The sequence below is a fragment of the Papio anubis genome, chromosome 11, assembly GCF_008728515.1.
Source record: "Papio anubis isolate 15944 chromosome 11, Panubis1.0, whole genome shotgun sequence".
NCBI classification, from domain to species: Eukaryota; Metazoa; Chordata; class Mammalia; order Primates; family Cercopithecidae; genus Papio; species Papio anubis.
This window is the reverse complement of record NC_044986.1, coordinates 59,793,826-59,815,425: the sequence shown is the minus strand read 5'-3', so window position 1 is coordinate 59,815,425 and position 21,600 is coordinate 59,793,826. Positions and strand designations below refer to the sequence as shown.

Genomic DNA, 21,600 nt, shown 5'->3' with positions numbered 1-21,600 from the left:
AATTTGCAAGGCTACTGAAAATGTAGTAAGGTGTCAAGAGTGGGATGGTCAGATTCAGGATGTATTTTGGAGATGAGGCAGCCAAAACAACTTACCAATGTATTGGATGTAAGAGGTAGGACAAGGGGGCCCAGCGCAGTGGCTCACGCCTGTAATCACAGCACTTTGGGAGGCCGAGGCGGGAGGATCACGAGGTCAGGAGATTGAGACCATCCTGGCAAACACTGTCAAATCCCGTCTCTATTAAAAATACAAAAAATTAGCCGGGCGTGGTGGCGGCACCTGTAGTCCCAGCTACTCGGGAGGCTGAGGCAGGAGAATGGCGTGAACCCAGGAGGCGGAGCTTGCAGTGAGCCGAGATCGCACCACCGCACTCCAGCCTGGGAGACACAGCCAGACTCCGTCTCAAAAAAAAAAAAAAAAAAAAAGAGGTAGGAGAAGGGAACCAATAATTAAAAATAAAAAACTGCTGCTCTGAGAGAACCACATGAATTATTCAGTATCCAAGAAGAAATTCTAGAACAAATACTACTCAAATAATCCAAACATTGATTTGGTTGGTAATGGTGAATTCATTTTATTAACAGCAAGAATTATTTCCCTTAAATTAATTCTATGCTACTTTACTTGGATATAAGCATTGTGCAGAAACCTAACAGTGCTCTCATAAGAAATAGGTAATCAATGGATATTTCTGAATTAAAAAAAATAGATGCTGATTTGATTTGCACATAACGGCAAAATAACATGCTTGCCTTTTTCTCTCTTAATCTGGGATTGTAAGGTAAACAGAGTACACATGGTTGACTTTCCTGCTTTTGTTGAGCACGGTCCTTTAGTAATTTACACTAACAATTATCAATCCTGTGCTTTAAAATTTCAGTTCAAAGCATTCCCTTATAAAAAGCAGTTTAAAAAACATTACCAAAGACAGACCATAAGGAGAGTGTTTTAAGACTAAAATACTGATGGGTAGGTAAAGGGGTAATATGTTTTCCCAGGGAATAATTCATCAGCCTCTGACATGATGTTTGTTTTGTGAATCTCTTTTTTAAGAACAGTGAACGATTTAAAGGGAGACTAAACCACTGAAAAAAAAATGCTGTTCATATATTGTGTTCTTTTGAATTTTTATTTATATTTGTAACCTCTTTAGAACATTACAAGTATATACCTCATAATAAAAATGAAAATAATTCCATTTAAAATGCTATCTAGAAAGACCTTAACACATATTATGTGTCATAATGAAGTAACACAAAGAAACTTCTTAAAACATAGGATTTCTCTCTAAAGCTTAAATGTGAGGCAGACAGACGTCTAACTTTAAAACAGATGGAACCCCAGAACATTTCCAGGATACATAAATCTGAATTTTGTGTCACATTTTATGCCTGAGACAGCTAACCAATCCAAATTGATGGTGAGGATTTCTGTACTCATTGTTTTTCCTATCTTCCCTTTCTAACATCCAAATTTAACAATTCAGTATTTCTTTTTCATAATCCTATGGATGACCATACCAGAATGTTTATGATTTTCATAATTTGCTCTGTGATTTGTAATCCTGTGTGCACATATTTAATCAACACATAGTAATAAGTAATACCAATTCATATGTACTGTGACATAAAAAAAGAAACGTGAATTGCCACAAATAAAATGAGTTTATTTTATATTAAAGTTATCAAAAAACACACCTATAAAATTACCCACATACTAGGTTTAGAGATAGCCTTTACAAAGAGATTATTAAAAATTGGAAAACTTATTTTCTCTTAACTATTAATGTACATAGATTTAAAAGGTGTTAGAAGACAAAATGTTAAGTCATGGTCAATAGCTTAAAAAAGAGTTAATACACATTAAATCTGTAGCATACTACAAAAAGATTAAATCTTAAAAATATTTTGGGAAAAAAGCTATAATTTTCTTTCTGAAAAATTTAATCTTAAGTGATATTTACTAAGAAATATATACTACAAACCACAATAACAATGATCTCAAAATTTACCTAATTGCTTCACAAATGAGTCAACTTACAAAGAAAACACAGAAAATTGCTTTTAAATATATAACTCCTTAATTTTCCTGATAATCAAATGAAAATTTAGTCCATTCCAATTAAAAATACAAATTAGACTCATGCTTAATGTAAGATATCATTATATATTTCTTAACAACATAAAAGTTCAAGCATTTTTGTAAAGCACAGACTAGGTTATTCTAAAAAAGGAAAAAAAAGAAAAAATATTTAACCACAGAAATTTGGAATATTTATATACTTTATAACACTGTAGAAATCTTTGGTGGTGACATATGGAATACGATCCCTGAAAATACTTTAATCATTTTGTCCCATCAATCAGTGTAGTCAAGTATTTATAATCAGTAATATTGGCAGTATAATTTTTTAGCCAAATACACACACACACACATATATATATATTGTGATGTGAGGGGGATCTTATGCAGGACCTAGGTGGGCTTACATAATTAATTATTTAGCAATAAGGCTTATTTCTGGCTTTTTATACCAGGAAAAATATGGTAAACTAAAGAATGGGTCAATTCTTACTTCTAAACAAACTCTGGAAATAGTTAAATACTAATGGACAAGTTGAGTAAATGTACGGCAAAATAAAATACCAGCTGCAATTTCTGGATAAACTCAAACAGCTACCAAAATAGTTCCCTAAATAGATTTGTGCATCTAATGCCCGTGCTCCATGTGCTGGCAGAGGAAAAAGCAAGGCACTGTGGTCTATGGATACATTTACCTCTTTAAAAACCAATAGACTTAAAAGGAGAAACAAAAAAAGATCTGTTCTATCTTAAAATACACAAAAATGTATAGGCTAATTAGATAAAGTTCGAAGAAAAGGGCCCGCTAAAACACATGTAAGGGAAAAGAACCAAAATTTAAGAAATGTAAAAGAGAAAGAAGAGTAAAATGATATTAACTGTATAATGATGTGAGGAAGGATATCAGAGGAAGCACTGTGAATGTGAAAGAGTACAGTTAACCAGGACTTGTACTTCCTCTTTGAGACTATCTTTGATAAAGCATTTTGAGTCTAGAAGTACAGAGGAATAAATAATTTCTTCAGTTTAGAACAGTAATATGAGTTTACTAAAGAATAGGTTTAATACTGAGACTAGACTTTAAAGAGATAAAATGGCTGGGTGTGGTGGCTCACGCCTGTAATCCCAGCACTTTGGGAGGCCGAGGCGGGCAGATCACGAGGTCAAGAGATGGAGACCATCCTGGGCAACATGGTTAAACTCCCTCTCTACGAAAAAGACAAAAATTAGCTGGGCGTGGTAGCACATGCCTATAGTCCCAGCTACTCGGGCGGCTGAGGCAGGAGAATGGCGTAAACCCGGGAGGCGGAGGTTGCAGTGAGCCAAGATCGTGCCACTGTACTCCAGCCTGGGCGACAGAGCGAGACTCCGTCTCAAAAAAAAAAAAAAAGGTGCAAATCAGCTCCCACAGATAAAGTTCTTGACTCACATGACCTTATTAGGAAACTTCAGATGATACTGCCTCTGAGTAGGAAACACAAGGAGAGTGTAACAGTTATATTAAGAAGTCTAGTACCAGGTCATATAAATAAAACTCTCTTCAGAGAATTTACAATTAGGATTCATAGGAATTTGGAATACAAATTAGAGTCCTTCCAGAAACGAAGAGGCTAAAAATTAGTTAGGGTAAAGTAGATAGAGTTATTCAGAATTAAACTTTGGGGGAAAAAAAACTGAATTAATTTTACTTATTGCTATATATGAAGAATGTGAAATTATCCATAAAATATTTTATGACTATTATCATGAGACAATGTATGCATTATACCAAGGTACTCCTGTGTAAACATTATATTCTTGGCCAATACTCTGAGGAGGTCCTGAATATACATTACCAGCTGGCTTCATTTCTTAAAAGGGAGACAGATCAAAGATCTCTCAAATCTCTCTCATCATTTTATCTTTTGGACAAACAAATAGAACAGTCAAGTAAATTACCTGAACAAGCATAATAAGTACAAATTTGATTATCGATCACTACCACCAAAAATATATTGACTTAGGGTTCATAATGCATAGTTATCAGTTCAAGCTAAAAAAGCCTTAAGAGTTCGATAACTCAAAATCTCTTTGAGATTTACAGTTAAGAAGTAATATGTTTCTAATAATTTTTAATGTGTAGAATTAATGACAACTGTATTTTGCATTGGCAAATTATCTCAGCCAGAAGAGATTCAAATGATTTTCGTCAAAGCCAATTTATAAACTAGCAGCACATATCAATGCCAAGCTTGTGAATGGACTCGCTGAGAAAAATTGCATGAGTTAGAAGGGATATAAGTGCTATACTGGTCACTGATTCTATTTCACAAAAGCTACCATTTTTAAAAGCTGAAAACATAATTGGTGTTGACAAAAACATGTTAAATTCAACTACTCTGTATAGCTAAATATAGGTTAATTAAAGTAACTTCTTATTTGTTAAGAAGATAATTAAAAATAGTTAAAACTGAACAATTAGGTATGCTTTTATATTATTAAAATCCAATGAATTTAACAAATGAAACCCACAGGAAAACAGATGATATAATTCAAGGCATAGATTTGACATGTCAGAATACGGCAAACAACAATAAAGATAGCATCAGTAAAACAGTTGTAAAATAAGTAAACAATTTTCAAGTGTGCAAAACTAGTCAGGAATAAAAGTGCTATGTGTGGATACCTGGTTTTCAAATATTTGTTTCAAAAACTTTCAGCTGATGGTGGAAAAACTAGAAAGTATTATACAAGTAAAAATTTAAAGAATATATAAAACATACTTTATTATCTTACATTATGTCCTTATTATGTCACTGCTGGATCTGGGGCCTATTTAATTACCAGATATAACACAAAAGGAAGTAAACACAGTACATCACAAAGGCTGATTTATCCTGAACCATAAAAAGACTCCTTTCAAGTATACTGTGGATTTGTGTTTCATCTTATATCTCAGGCACTCTATGCTGTTGATGAATTTGAAAATGGACAACATGATTTTCTATAATTTCTAATATACATATTAGTACATCTTGCAGAACTGCCTTTAGTAGTCAATATTTGGAAGCAATTGTTAAAGAAATAAAAACGATTTAAATTCATGAAAGTAAATCCCATCACTGCCACAATTTAAATAATCATTTTAATGTGTAAATCCTGAATATATCATGTTAGAAGATGAAGTCGATGTATTTAGCATAATCTGTCTTAGGATATTTGAAGTGTAGATGACTAAAAATACACTTGTGGTCGCTTCTTCACTTTATATTTCAGTGACCCGTACCGTACCTGAAGAGAGAAATGTTTTATTGTTAAGAATTAGATCAAAAAAAAAAAAAAAGAATTAGGTGATTACTTTAAAAATTACATCAGATTTAATAGTTCATAGTGATTTTTTTACCTTTTTGATATAAAGAATAAATTATCCTAATAAATGAGTATAAGACAGCACTACTTATCAGCTCATAAAAATGTAGTTGGCACTATTTAGATATATGTTACAGATTATTATTACTAATAACATAAAAACACTAATGTAACATAAAAACATTAATCCTATTATTTATGTTTTGCTTAGTACAATGTCAATGAACATTGATTATAATGATCAGAGGCCATTCGCAGTTCTCCACTGCTTTCTCGGTACAAAGACAGTATGTTATTATGGTTAACTGTTCACTATTTAATCTTCATGTAGCATTAGTTGAAAGCAAAACTGTGTGGTTAATTTTGTTCGTTGCTTTCTTTGTTTATGCATAGTTCTGGGACTGGGTAGTTGAACTATGTGATTTGCTAAATGAGAATGCCATTTTCTACTTATAGCGGAAGATCAAGAGCTTACTATTTTCAAAATTCCCTGATATCCTGAAACATCGATCTGAATAAAGAATTTTAAATATAGGCTGGGCGCAGTGGCTCAAGCCTGTAATCCCAGCCCTTTGGGAGGCCGAGACAGGCGGATCACGAGGTCAGAAGATTGAGACCATCCTGGCTACCACGGTGAACCCCCGTCTTTACTAAAAAATACAAAAAAGTTGCCGGGCGAGGTGGCGGGCGCCTGTAGTCCCAGCTACTCGGGAGGCTGAGGCAGGAGAATGGCGTAAACCCAGGAGGCGGAGCTTGCAGTGAGCTGAGATCGGGACACTGCACTCCAGCCTGGGCGACAGAGCAAGACTCTGTCTCAAAATAAATAAATAAATAAATAAATTAAAAAAAATAAATAAATAAAATAAACTGCTGGCCGGGTGAGATGGCTCACGCCTGGAATCCCAGCACTTCGAGAGGCAGAAGCGAGAGGATTACTTGAGGCCAGGTGTTGGAGACCAGCCTGGGCAACATGGTGAAACCCCATCTACAAACAATGAAAAAATCAGCCAGGTGTGGTGGCGTGTGCCTGTAGTTCCAGCTACTTGGGAGACTGAGGTGGGAGGACTGCTTGAGCCCAGGAATTTGAGGCTGCAGTAAACTGTGATTACGCCACACTGCACTCCAATTTGGTTGACAGAGCAAAAAAGCTCTATCCCCAAAAAAGTTAAAAAAAAAAAAAAATCATCCAACTGCTGTTCTACCATTCCAATCCTTCATTTATGGATCATTAATACTCTAAATGATAATGCAGCAGAGAAATCGTTTAATCATTAGGAAAACAGCTCTACACTTAACTAACCTCTTTGCGGCCTTTGGTGGTTTTCACAGATTTCATGCTTTGTGATCTTCGAAGTCCTTTGTGTGTTAACATCTCATCATCTGAATATGGCCCGTCTGCTTCCTCATCTGTTTTCTCATCTCCATCTTTCAGTGGAATTCCATAACCTAAACAAGTTGTCAAAAACAGCATGTTTTGGTAAAAGGACACCAGTCAGTGCTGGCTCTTTGCCCCATCTGTGTACAGTTCTTTGTATGGTTTGCATTTCCCCCAGTTACTCTTTTTGCATCTGGAATGTGCTGCATACCCTTTATCATTAAGCTTTGCCTCTTGCACTATTCCAGGTGAAACTCATAACTCATTTCCTCCAGGAAAATTTCCCTGATCATTCTTATTTTTACTATGCATTTTTAAAAATAATTATAAAATAATTTATTTTTGAGTAGGTAACACATCATCTTGTTAAAAAGTTCGAGACTATAAATAGATGTAGAGGAAAAAGTCTCTTCCCACCTTTTCTCCTCTTCATGAATTCAACCCAAGCATTTGTGTTTTAGTCTGTCATTTGCACTTTTGCCTTGAATTAGGAATTAAGGCTTTTCCCTTCTATGTGTCATCTTTTGTCAAGACTGGGAATGGTAGGGTTTACTTAAGGTGTTGAGGAAGACCCCAGGGGGCTAGAACTTTGGGCAAAATAAGGTCACCAGGGGCAGGTGATGAGGATGAGGATGTTAGCTGCTGTTGCAGTTGTTGAGAAAAAACTCAGCCAGGTAGGCTGCAGTAATTAGAAGTACCACAGACTATGTGACAGATATTAGTCAAACAAAATAGAATCAGGCAGAGCAATGAGAGATCATGCGAGTATGCTAGAAGGCTGTTATGTGTAGCTATAAAGACTTACTACGGCCCAATATGCAAACATCCACACAGTCAGGATGGTTATTGTCAGGAAGTATGAGAGCATCTTGAGGCTTGGCCTCAAGGACAAAAACTCTTTCAACCCTCAAGCTAAGGTTCTCAAACTTGAGCACGCTAGAGTACCTAGAGAACCTGTTAATACAAGTTCTGACATCCCCAGAACTTCTGATTCAGCAGATTTGAGGTGGGGCTGAGAATCTGCATTTCTGACAAGTTCCCAGGTAATGCTTGTGCTCATGGTCTCTGGTCTATACTTTGAGAACCACCGCCTGAGGATGCTGGAGACAGCAAGACAGGGGCCCAAGTCTCAGGCAACCAGAGTACTAAGTAGGTTATAAAGAAAGGGGTGAGATTAGAAATCCCCATGACGTGGCCAAGCGCGGTGGCTCACGCCTGCAATCCCAGTACTTTGGGAGGCCAAGGCGGGCAGATCATGAGGTCAGGAGATCGAGACCATCCTGGCTAACATGGTGAAATCACACCTCTACTAAAAATACAAAAAAATTAGCCAGGCGTGGTAGCAGGCTGCTGTAGTCCCAGCTGCTCGGGAGGCTGAGGCAGGATAATGGCGTGAATCCGGGAGGCAGAGTTTGCAGTGAGCTGAGATCGCGCCACTGCACTCCAGTCTGGATGACAGAGCGAGTCTCCATCTCAAAAAAAAAAAAAAAAAGAAAAGAAAAGAAATCTCCATGAAGTTATAAATTCTCCTTTAACAAAGATAAGGAGCATAAATACTTAAATCTTCAGGTGAGGAGAAAGTGGAAGGACTTCCAGCCAGGTGCAGTGGCTCACACCTGTAATTCCAGCACTTTGGGAGGCCAAGGTGGGCAGATCACCTGAGGTCAGGAATTAGAGATCAGCCTGGCCAACATGGTGAAACACCCGAGTCTATTAAAAATACAGAAATTAGCTGGGTGTGGTGGCAGGAGCCTGTAATCCCAGCTACTTGGGAGGCTGAGGCAGAAGAATCACTTGAGCCCAGGAAGTGGAGGTTGCAGTGAATGGAGATTGTGTCACTGCACTCCAGCTTGGGTGACAGAGCAAGACTTCGTCTCCACAAAAAAAAAAAAAAAAAAAAAAAAAAAAGGAGAAGGATTTCCAGGCTCAGGAGAAGGCATGGGATAGATTCCATGCATGTGATAAAAAATAAAACTGGGCTGGGCTTGGTGGTGGCTCATGCCTGTAATGCCAGCACTTTGGGAAGTCAGGCGGATCGCTTAAGCTTAGGAGTTCTTCAGCCTGGGCAACATGGTGAAAAAATACAAAAATTAGCTGGGCATGGTGTTGTGCACCTGTAGTCCTAGCTACTCCAAAGGCTGAGGTGGGAGGATCACCTGAGCCTGGGGAGTCAAGGCTGCAGTGAGCTGTGATCATGCCACTGCATTATAGCCTGTTTCAAAAAATATACATATTTAAAAAAATTGAATACATGTTTATTGGTCTGCTCTTCTAAGACATGAATAATTTGAGAATCACTAAGAAAACTACAAAGAGTCATGAATAAGCTTGTTACCCTCATAATAAGCAACTTGAATTGTATATTAGTCAAGTATAATTTTATGCTCTTAGACTTCTAGGCTAGAAGTCAGAGGAGATTTGGAAGTGGAATCAGTCATTATTTAGGCCAAGATCCTCTGTTTTCTTGCGCTGGTCCAAGGAAGTGTGTGTGTTCTGGGTAGAAGAGACAGCATGCACAGAGGCACTGAGGAGAGTAGCTAGGGCTTGGGGATTGCTTAGAAGAACTGCAAGGAGGCCAGTGTGACCAGAAAGGGGATGGGTCAGTGGTCCTGGGAAAAAGCTCCTGAAATAATATTAAGTGTGGAAAAAAAATGTACATATAGAAACAAACAAAGGAAAAACATAAATGAAACGATTATATCTCATGGAAGTGAGCTTTTAGGTGTTTCTAAATTTTTTCATTTTTTCTTTTTTTACTTGCAAAATTCTTATTTTTAAAAAATGTTCATTTTATAATTGAGAAAAACAAACGAGGTTTAAAGTTTAGGTTGTCATTTCTAGAGTTTTTTTTTTTCTATTGATGTTGCTTATATAGTATTCCTGATCCCAATATGGTAAAACAGAATGAGGAATCAAGGAAAAAGTCAGAAAGGAAGTAACTGTGATAAACAATTTCTCTAAGGCCACAAATGTAGCATAAGAGCACAGTTCAACAAACACAGTCCTTGCTATTTTAATTGCCTCTTATTTTGTATGATTAGGAATTGGAATTTCGTTCAAAGGCTGATTATACATCTTCTTTTTTTCTTTTTTCCTAATTCCGGCTAAAAAAAAATCTTATTAGCTTTCTAATTACAGCTTCAGGAAAAGTGATGGATCGATTCATTACTCCAAGTATTTTTAAAATTATATTATGAATAAGGCAGTGTACTGAATTATGAGGATACAAAGATGAAAAAGACATAGCTGTCTTTTTCTACCCTCAAAAAATTTAGGGTCCAATAGGGGAAACAGAATGCAATGGGCATTATGATACTGTAATAAATGCTATAAGCTAATGATAAGGTGCTGGGGGGACATACAGTAAGAGAATGTAATCAGCATGGGGTGGGTTGGAAAGGGTGGGTTATGAGAGAAGGCCTCGTAGGAGGTGGTGGCTAAGCTAAATCCTCAGAGAGTCATGATTCTGTATGACTAGCACTCGATGGAGTAGGAGAACAAGGCTGGGGAGTTAATATACCATGCTATCTAGTTTGGACTTCATCAGAGAGCAGCGAAGCCTCTGGAGGCTCGGGGAAAGTACTGAAATGTTTTAAGCAGAAGAGTAACATGATTAGACTTGGGCTGTGTAAAATATTCTTCTTGCACTTTGGAAAATGAATCAGAAATGGATAAGGCTGAGGGCAGGGAGCCTAACTGGGGAGGTTACTTAGTATAGCAGGTCAGAAATGACAGAGTCCACAGAGAGTGAGGACAGAGCAAGGAGCCAAAATTAGAATTTATTGGGAAATGAAATTAACAAGTTTAGGCCAGGTGCGGTGGCTCACGCCTGTAATCCCAGCACTTTGGGAGGCTGAGGCGGGTGGATGACTTGAGGCCAGTAGTTTGAGACTAGCCTGGCCAATATGGCAAAACCCCATCTCTACTTAAAAATACAAAAATTAGCTGGGTGTGATGGCACGTGCCTGTAATCCCAGCTACTCGGGAGGCTGGGGCAGAGAATCGCTTGAACCTGGGAGGTGGAGGCTGCAGTGAGCTGAGATCGCACCACTGCACTCCAGCCTGGGCGACAGAGTGAGACTCCACCTCAGGAAAAAAAAAAAAGAAGTTTAATTTAGCAATTTATTAACCAATCCTTGAATCGAAGAGAGTGGAGACACTAGAATCAAGTCAAATATTTTCATTAAAATATACATTTTCTGGCTGGGCTTGGTGACTCATGCCTGTAATCCTAGCACTTTGGGAAGTAGAGGTGGGAAGATCACTTGAACTGAGGAGTCTGAGACCAGCTTGGGCAACATACTGAGATCCCATCTCCATTAATATATTTAAAAAAAAAATACATTTTCTGTTTAACTTAAAACCTGAAAATGAATAACTTATTTTTTTTAAAGGAGAGTACGGCTGATTTACTTCTGATTTTAAGATTAATAGGTTAATTTAAAAAACAACAACAAACGAAAAAGCTCACTACTCAGGGCTAAACACTGTTACCATTTTAGTAATACCCTTCCAAACTTTCTCTTATGTATATACATTAAACAAATTAGGTATATTAATCCATTTCATCATCTACTTATTATTGTTTTTTCCCTACAATCTGGATATGTTTTCATATCATTAAGTGTAGATTGACATTGTTATGTTTCACAGCTAATAAACCACCTTTTGCTTAATCATTTCCCCTAGGCATTTCGTTCATTATAAACAACGAGATGAACATTGTTGTACATGCATATTTGAACACTTGTCTGATTATTTCCTTATGACATATTCTTAAAAGTTTCTTGCTGAGCTAAAGGGAATAAATTATGATGATTACTGCCAGATTGTCATCCAAAAGGATTATTCCATTTTAAACTCATAAAAAGTGCCTAAGAGTGTTTCTCAACAGGCTTGCTGTAGTGGTTTTAAAACATGTCTACAGATTCTCTGACATTCCTCTTCCCTTCCCTTAACATTTCAGAGGCCTTTGTACTTGCCTCAACAAATCGCCACAAAACATGTGACGGAAGTGATGCTGCTTCTAGGACTTCTGCAAGTTTCTCTCGGCACACTGGCCTGGGAGGCTTCAGCTGCCAGGTAAGAAATCCAACCACCCTTAGAGACCACATGGAGAGAACATAGAGGGAGATGGCTGAGAGGCTCCAACCATTCTAGCCAGCAGCTGCTTGACTCTTTTCAGCTCAGACAGCAGATGTGTGAGCTCTCTTTGAGATTATAACTCTAGCCCAGCTGCTGTCAGACCACAGCTGCAGGAGACCCTGAGCAAGAACTGCTTTGCCAAGTCAAGTCACCCCCAGATCTGTGGGCAAGATAAATGACCATGATTGTTTCAAGCTGCTGTTTTGGGGTGGCTTATTATGCAGCAATAGATAACTAGATAACTGAAACAGTTCCCAACACAGAGCACTGTTAATTAAAAACATTTTTTTTTTTTTTTTTTGCCAATCTGGCAAATGAAAATTATTATTATTACTATTTTTTGATTATCTGAGGCTGAGAATCTCTTTCATATATTTCTTGACCAATTGTATTCTTTGGTAGCATTGACAATAATTGGTTTGTGAGGGTTACTGGATTGTTGAATCTGAACTCTTTGCCTGTAACATATGATGGGAATACTTCTGACAGTTTGTAGTGTGTCATTTTTATGTTTTCCCCCCATATTATAATTTTATATACTTTTTATGTAGGAAAATCTTAAAAACTATTCTATTATGGTTTCTGGTTTTGATATCATGCTTAAGAAATTTTATCTATCTTAAGATTATAAAAAAATTCACAGGGACTTCCTACTACATAGTTTAATTTTTTTATACTTAAATCTTAATCTTTTTTTTTTTTTTTTTGAGACGGAGTCTTGCTCTGCCGCCCAGGCTGGAGTGCAGTGGCCGGATCTCAGCTCACTGCAAGCTCCGCCTCCCGGGTTCACGCCATTCTCCTGCCTCAGCCTCCCGAGTAGTTGGGACTACAGGCGCCCGCCACCGCGCCCGGCTAGTTTTTTGTATTTTTTAGTAGAGACAGGGTTTCACCGTATTCGCCAGTATGGTCTCGATCTTCTGACCTCGTGATCCGCCCGTCTCGGCCTCCCAAAGTGCTGGGATTACAGGCTTGAGCCACCGCGCCCGGCCTTAAATCTTAATCTTTTAAGAATTTATTTTGATCTAAGATTTGAGGCAGAGATATAACTTCATTCTCTACTCCATCTTCTAGCAGTCTAACAGTTATCCCAGTATAACTTATTAAACAATCTGTCTTTCCTCCACTAATTTGAAAGATTGTCATTCTCATTTGATAGATTTCCATGTACACCTGGGTTTGTGTCTATCTAGACGATCTATTATTAACTTCTCTTCACCTATTCCGGTCCTAGAACCATACTGCTTTGTTAAAAATATGGTCAAGAGAGAAAGTTTTGATGAAAGTGTTTCCTTAGGGAAGAAAGGCTCAGAATATATACCATTCTGTAGAAAAATTGGAAACTGCGCAGAGTTTATAACTCTGAACAAGTACCTTTCATAATTGAACAAGTATCTTTCTCATACTGCTACCACATACTTCATATTTTTATAAAACTTATTTAAATTCATGATTTGAAATTTAAGAACTAAACAGCAAGTCAATTATTTTAAAATGTTTTAGTCATAGATATAAAATTTGGTAGGTGGCCGGGTGCGATGGCTCATGCCCGTAATCCCAGCACTTTGGGAAGCTGAAGTGGGCGGATCACAAGGTCAGGAGTTCGAGACCAGCCTGACCAACATGGTGAAACCCCGTCTCTACTAAAAATATAAAAATTAACCAGGCGTGGTGGCGCACACCTATAATCCCAGATACTCAGGAGGCTAAGGCAGGAGAATCTCATGAACCTGGGAGGCGGAGGTTGCAGTGAGTCGAGATCATGCCACTGCACACCAGCCTGAGTGACAGAGATAGATTCCATCTCAAAAAAAAAAAAAAAAAAAAAAAAAAAAAAAAGGTGAGCACCATAAAAATAGTATTATGAATTTTCACATTTATAAACCTGTTTTTATTTACCTAATTAGAACATAATTCTTAGCCAATCCTTGGGTATGATTATGAATAAACTGCTAAAAAAGGACTCTGGTCTAAGATACCTGGTCTAAATCAGGAAAATATAATACATACAGCAGATTCCATAATCAAAATCAATATACCTATTTTTTTTTTTTTTTTGAGGTAGAGTGTCTGTCACTCAGGCTGGAGTGCAGTGGCGTGATCTCAGCTCATAGCAACCTCTGTCTCCTGGGTTCAAGCAATTCTCCTGCCTCAGCCTCCCGGATAGCTGGGACTCCAGGCATACACAACCACATCTGGCTAATTTTTGTATTTTTGGTGGAGACAGGGTTTCGCCATGTTGGCCAGGCTGGTCTCGAACGCCTAACCTCAGGGAATCCACCCACCTTGGCCTCCCAAAGCTCTGGCATTACAGGTGTGAGCCACTGTGCCTGACCACCTAATTTCAAATGCATATTAAGAAATGCCAAGGCCAGGTGGTGTGGCACATGCCTGCAATCCCACCCAGCACTCTGAGAGGCCGAGACATGCAGACTGCTTGAGCCCAGGAGTTTGAGGCCAGTCTGGGTAACATGGTGAAGCCCCGTCTCTACAAAAAATGGAAAAATTAGCAGGGAATGGTGGTGCATACCTGTAGTCCCAGCTTCCTGGGAGGCTGAGACAGGCTCACTTGAACCTGGGAAGTCAAAGCTGCAGTGAGTAGAGATTGTACCACTGCACTCCAGCCTGAGTGACAGAGTGAGATCCTATTTCAAAATATATAAACAACAAAAACAAAAACAAAAAAAATAAAAAAAGGAAATGTCTACATTAGGAACTACTTTTACATTATTAATGTACTAATAAGACTGATGGTTCCTTGCTCTCAAAGGCATTGCTACCTTAATCAATGGCCAATGCTTGATCACTACCTCTTAGATAATAGTCAAAACTTTGTAAAGGTATTCATTTTTGGAAGAAAGCTCATTATTTTTTCTTTTTTCCTGAGAAAGGGTCTTGCTCTGTCACCTAGTCTGGAGTGCAGTGCTGTGATCATGGCTCACTGTAGCCTCGACTTCTGGGCTCAAGTGATTTTCCCATCTACCTCCCAAGTAGCTGGGTGAGTACCACCATGCTCGGCTAATAAAAAAAAAATTGTTTTTGCAGAGGTATTTTTCCTTTTTAAGGAGGAACAGTTTTTTTTTTTTTAAATTTTTCAAATTGGTTTTAAAGATGATTTTCAATCTCTCTCAAAAGAAAACTTCTTTTTTAAATAAAAAGTCAAATAGCCCTGTACCTTATGGACTTAACACATTAATAAGGAATGTCTTGAAAATCTTAGTTCTCAGCCTTGCCTTTGAATTCAAACTTTCTTATTATATGTGATAAAATGACTAAGGAACCGTGTCTAATTTATATGTATGTTTCTAAGATCATGATAGTTTCTTAAAGTTTTAGAATATATTAACTATGACATGTTCATAATTTATACTAGAATATGCCTACAAGTTAGCTCTTGAACTAGAATATGTAATTTCAACACATTTTCCATGGGAGTAATCTTATTTTTAAATTGAGTCATCTTTTATCACGTGCTTAAAACTTTTAATCTGTGAGTCAATATCCTTATTTGTCCACAGCACTTACAGTAAAGAGTGTTCAACTATAAAACTCCTTAGATGTCAGTGCACAGTTTGAGTAGAAAGAGTATTTATTACAGGTTAGAACTAGTGCTGGTGGTAAGAAGGTATTGGTAACCACACCTACAGCTTCTAAAAATTAATGGCAGCAAAAAAGCCTACTTTGTTAGGTAGATGATCTCCAGAATCAGCAAAAGGCAAGTACTAATCTTTTTTTTTTTTTTTTCCTGAGACAAAGTCTCACTCTGTTGCCCAGGCTGGAGTGCAGTGGCACCATCTCAGCTCACTGCAACCTCCACCTCCAGGGTTCAAGCAATTCTCCTGCCTCAGCCTCCCAAGTAGCTGGGATTACAGGCATGTGCCACCATGCCCGGCTAATTTTTTTTGTATTGTTAGTAGAGACTGAGTTTCATCATGTTAGCCAGGCTGGTCTTGAACTCCTAACCTCATGATCCACCCGTCTCAGCCTCCCAAAATGCTGGGATTTATGGTGTGAGCCACTGCACCCAGCCTGAGCCACTGCGCCTGGCCTAGCAAGTACTAATTTAGAAAAAATTCAGAGGAAAAGAACTATGATTAAATGTAAAAGTAAAAAACATAAGCTTAGAAGTAAATTTTTTTCTACCTAAATTCAGATAGTTATCATGTATCATTTTAGTATCTACAAGCCCAATTATGGAAGAATCATATATATATATACACTTTATATATAATTTTACTGTAAGTTCCAGGATCCATGTGCAGAATGTGCAGGTTTGTTACATAGGTATACATGTGCCATGGTGGTTTGCTGCACCCATCAACCCATCATCCAGGTTTTAAGCCCCGCATGCATTAGGTATTTGTCCTAATGCTCTCCCTCCTCTCCTTGTCCCCCACCCCCTGACAGGCCCCAGTGTGTGTTGTTCCCCTCCCTGTGTCCATGTAAAAGAACCATATATTAAAACAAACAAGCACACCTGCTGATTCACCGGGGGCTGGTTTACTTTTCTTTTTTGCTTCTGGTAGAGGTTGGTATGGTCTTTGTCCCACAGGCTCATCACCTTGGATAGCTGTTAAATCATGCATACTGAAGCTTCTTAAACGTTCAGTTATTGCTCCTTGGCTCTATTTAATACAGAAGTGATAGATCCAAGAAAAAAATACTTTAAAAATATTTAGTATGCTTACATTTAACTATCCCTGAACATTTATTTATTTATTTATTTATTTTTTTATTTTTTTTTATTTTTTTTTTTTTGAGACGGAGTCTCGATCTGTCACCCAGGCTGGAGTGCAGTGGCCAGATCTCAGCTCACTGCAAGCTCCGCCTCCCGGGTTTATGCCATTCTCCTGCCTCAGCCTCCCGAGTAGCTGGGACTACAGGCGCCCGCCACCTCGCCCAGCTAGTTTTTTCTATTTTTTAGTAGAGACGGGGTTTCACCGGGTTAGCCAGGATGGTCTCGATCTCCTGACCTTGTGATCCGCCCGTCTCGGCCTCCCAAAGTGCTGGGATTACAGGCTTGAGCCACCGCGCCCGGCCCCCTGAACATTTTATTAAGAGAACTTCAGAAAAGCTGAAAGAATTGTACAATGAACACCCAATATTGTTTACATTTTGCGGTATCTCCTTTCTCACATATCTACCATCTATCCATCCATGAATTCATTTTATTTTTTCATGCATTTCAAAGTAACTTGTAGACATCAGTACATTTCACCCCAAACATTTCAGCATCATATTTAATTTTAAAATGTAAAAAGATGTATGATGGGCTTACCCTCAGAGTAAACAGCATCCATAATGTTGCTGTCTCCTAAAACTAGCACTTTGGGGCTTAAACTTTAAGATTTAGCGCAACTTTTAATTAATTAATTAATTAATATTTATTTATTTATTTAGAGACAGAGTCTCACTCTGTTGCCCAGTCTGGAGTGCAGTGGCGCGATCTCAGCTACTGCAACCTCTGCCTCCCAGGTTCAAGCGTTTCTCCTGCCTCAGCCTCCTGAGTAGCTGGGATTACAGGCATGTGGCACCACATCCAGCTAATTTTTGTATTTTTAACAGAGATGGGGTTTCGTCATGTTGGCCAGGCTGGTCTTGAGCTCCTGACCTCAGGGGATCCTCCTGCCTTGGCCTCCCAAAGTGCTGAGATTACAGATGTGAGCCACTACGCCTGGCCAATGGCAACTTTTTAAAGTAAAAGAGACATGACATTGTTTTAAAGCTAAGGTAAGTCAGGACTGGTAATGGCTCTTTCTAGAACAAGTTAGAAACATGTAAGAGCCAAAGAATCTGGAATACAAAATGATAGTCAATTAGTGAATTAACTATCTGGCAAGACATACCTACTACTCTACATTTGACTTTAAGTCCTTTCCCTTAACAATATGGCAGATACTAGGCACAGGTGGGTATTTAAATTGAAATTAAGTAAAGTTAAATAAAATACAATATTCACTTCTTTTAATTGCACTAGCCACTTTTCAAATGTTCAATAGCTGCATGTGGCTAGTGGCTACTGTATTGGATGGTGCAGATACAGAACATTTCCACCATGGCAGCTCTGAAAGAGACATTTTCTGAACTGTTCATATATAACTACACTTCCCCTCCTAAAGTATAAAGCTTTGTAAAAGCAAAAAAAGAAAAAAAAATTCTAAATTTACCTACTTTAAATTTGCATAGCATATAGATGAGTCACTTCTTATTTATAGCTAGATTAAAAATATTCTTCTAAGGGGGTTTTTATACTTATTATTTCTTCTTTTCACACATAGGAATTTATGATTTCCTCTAGTTACAGTGTTACCATAGAAACTAATCCATAATGCTTTATCTCTAAATTTCAAAGTCAAAGGTGCTACAAACATTTGGACATTACTATTAACTTGTATTTTACACTCAAGAAAAAGGTCTTAATGTCTGAGTCTTGATTCAGTTACTTTGGGTTAATAATACATTATGTCAAAACCAAATGCCATTTCCATATCCCACTTGAGCTGTTTATTTCTACCATATTTTTGAATTGTGATATGAAATCATTAAAGGTCTTTATTCTCAATAAAAATAATTGGATTTCACACACTTAAAAAACATTTGTGGCATGGTCTAATTTATTATACTTGCTTCCTCCTTATTAGATATCATTTACTTATCAAATAGATAGTTGACAGAAGACTCCAGAGACATACTACAAGGAAGTGACCAGTGTTCATCTGAAACAGATGCCTTGTTAATCAGAAATGTCATTTTCTTTATTTCATCTTCGTAGTTATGTGCCCTCTCTCAGCAATTCCTGATTTCTTTTCTTTTTTTTTTTTTTTTGAGACGGAGTCTCGCTCTGCCGCCCAGGCTGGAGTGCAGTGGCCGGATCTTAGCTCACTGCAAGCTCTGTCTCCTGGGTTCACACCATTCTCCTGCCTCAGCCTCCCGAGTAGCTGGGACTACAGGCGCCCGCCACCTCGCCCGGCTAGTTTTTTGTATTTTTTAGTAGAGACGGGGTTTCACCATATTAGCCAGGATGGTCTCGATCTCCTGACCTCGTGATCCGCCCGCCTCGGCCTCCCAAAGTGCTGGGATTACAGGCGTGAGCCACCGCACCCGGCCCCCTGATTTCTTTATCTACTGCCACACAGATGACAAACGACATGCATGTCCATGATACCCTTTACTCAATTCACATGCGATTTCCAAGGCTGGCTGTAATTCCCAAACCCTCCCACTCAAGAAGGTACATTTCAGGATACAAATGACTTAAAGTGTAACAGAATCAGTCTAATTTTATAATTATATCATCCCCAAACTTTGGTATGTTTAACAAGCATAATCAACAAATCTCTTGGGATATACCTCACAAATGAATGCACATAATACTGTTACTTCTACTGTTGTGATAGGTATATTTTGCCTCCAGAGCAAGACTTTTAAGACACTAGAGGAGAGGGACAAATCTTAGGCTTCTTCTATTCTCCTGGTGCACCTGGTATGCTACTGATGTTGAATATGTAATAAGTAAACTAAATACTTTTTTATGTCCCTTCTTTTTCATTACTCTTGACTGTTAAAGAGTCCTCCATAGATGGCAGCATGTTTTAATGTAAACACTGTAGGTTTTATGCAGAGGTTCGGCAGCAAACTAGAGGTATGGCCACAGGCTTCTCCATGGGTAGACTACACCACCCACCAAGGGTTGCTTCAGGTTTAGATTAAACATGAGCAAGGCAAGGCCCAACGTTGAGGTATCTGGGTTATCTCTCTACAGGCTGGATTTAAATTTAGCTCTTGAGTAACCAATGCTACCATTATCAATACCCAAGTATTATCAACCTCTTCAAGGCTTTCCAGAAAGCCAGGTACTGTAGGGAAAAGCAAAAAGAGAATATGAGCCCTCTTTGAGAACCTCCAACACTTTAACAGCCATTATCACCTTGGAAAATTGGACTTTCCACTGTATATTTTTTATGGGCCTAGAATAAAAGTAATATAAGAGAGAAATTGGTGCAGTATTATGGACTTTGAAAACATTATATAAATTACAAGTATCCAATGTAACCAGTTTAAAGGAAGGGTATAATTATAAAGTAATCACTTCTGAAGGCCACCATATTCCTTCCAGTTTTTACATCTTCAACACAAAAACTCCAGTAATAAAGGAACTATGTTTGCTATATTAATGGTAAGTGGAGATATCTTCCCTCTACCCCAGAATTCTATATCACATGCATAATATGGTTGCAAGTGTGCAGTATGGCTATAAGTAGGCAGGGAAAAATGCAAAACTAACAACAGTACAATGTTTAGGCAGATGGGATGGGTGACTTTTTTTCTTTTTTAAAATATTGTCTTTAATATTACAAAATTAGTCAATATGTGGTATACTCGAAGAATTTCTGATCCATTTCTCACCCATGTTTCCTGTATCTAATGCTTTAATCCCATCAGTAAAAGAAAAATGGTCTATTTTTGAGGTCACAAATAGAACATTACAGTCACTTGTAAATAACAATGTTAAAAGGTATTGGTTTTGTTTAAATAAATAATGCTTTGTGTATCTATTTTCTTCTATTTAATTTATATAATGTTAAGACAAAAGTATAAGAAAAATGAGAAAAGGACCCGGTGCAGTGGCTCACGCCTGCAATTCCAACACTTCGGGAGGCCAAGGTGGGAGGATCACGTGAGGCCAGGAGTTTGAGGCTTTAGTTAGCTGTGATCACAACTCTGCACTCCAGTCTGGGTGATAAAGCGAGACCCTGTTTCTAAAAATGGAAAGAAGACAGACAGACAGAAAGAAAGAAAGAGAGAGAGAAAGAGAGAGAGAAAGAAAAAGAGAAAGAGAAAGGAAGAGAGAGAAAGAACGAAAGAAAGACAGAAAGAGAAAAAGAAAGAAAGAAGGAAGAAAAGTTCTAGTCTAGTCTGCTGTATGGAAACAGTGGTCTTAGTCAATAAAGAGGAAAGGCAGGATTACCATTCACAAGATAATTTCATATTTCAGCACTTTAGTTCCTATTCTCTGCAGAATTGTCTGTACTCTGTGTATGTTAAAATTGATCCTAACAAAGTAACAGAGATTATGATGAAAATGTAAAAGTCAAAGTAATTAAGTATTCTGTAGAATATTTTACACATTGAAACTGATCATCATGAGCAGAATTGTTCCTGAACCATCTGAACTTCAGGTGGCACTGAATTCTCAGGGTTTGGATTTAGATGGGCCCAAATATGCGTTGGTAAGAAACTGAGAATACTGCAGGGACTGACTGGGCAGGAGGGCTGGGTCCAGAGCTAGCACACTCAGGCTCTGGAAGGGATTCTTCAGCTGAGAAGCAGCTCCCCACACTGGCTCCACAGAGAGCTCATTTACATCCAAGGGCACTAGGACATCTGAATGTCTACTCAAGTATTTCAGCACATGGTTGGCATCCATAAAAAGGGACCCTGCATGTATGAGTAATTCCAATTTCTTCACACTCAAATAATGCTGTCTTTGTTGAAATACTTCATTTCCTGGTTAAACACTACATTAAAATTACTAAATTTTGTTTTAAATAAGGAGAATTTACTATGTTTATCAGCACCTTTGTATAAAACCTTCAATTTATTTTCTTCACATTTTAAATCACAGATTTAAAAACATATAACCAGCAATG

General features: G+C 37.9%; 1 protein-coding gene across 3 annotated transcripts in view; it reads right to left on the bottom strand.

Annotated features, from left to right (window-relative positions):
• Positions 1 to 1,648: 1,648 nt before the first annotated feature.
• The window catches only part of REEP3 (receptor accessory protein 3), a 105,870-nt gene continuing 85,918 nt past the window's right edge, over positions 1,649 to 21,600 (bottom strand). For all 3 annotated transcript variants that reach the window (XM_003903894.3, XM_009214855.4, XM_009214853.4), the window contains 3 exons: positions 16,428 to 16,575; positions 6,734 to 6,879; positions 1,649 to 5,355 (listed from right to left, as the gene is read on the bottom strand). In XM_003903894.3, the coding sequence (XP_003903943.1) occupies positions 5,299 to 5,355; positions 6,734 to 6,879; positions 16,428 to 16,575 (351 nt within the window). In that variant the 3' untranslated portion in view covers positions 1,649 to 5,298. The remainder of the gene's footprint in view (positions 5,356 to 6,733; positions 6,880 to 16,427; positions 16,576 to 21,600) is intronic.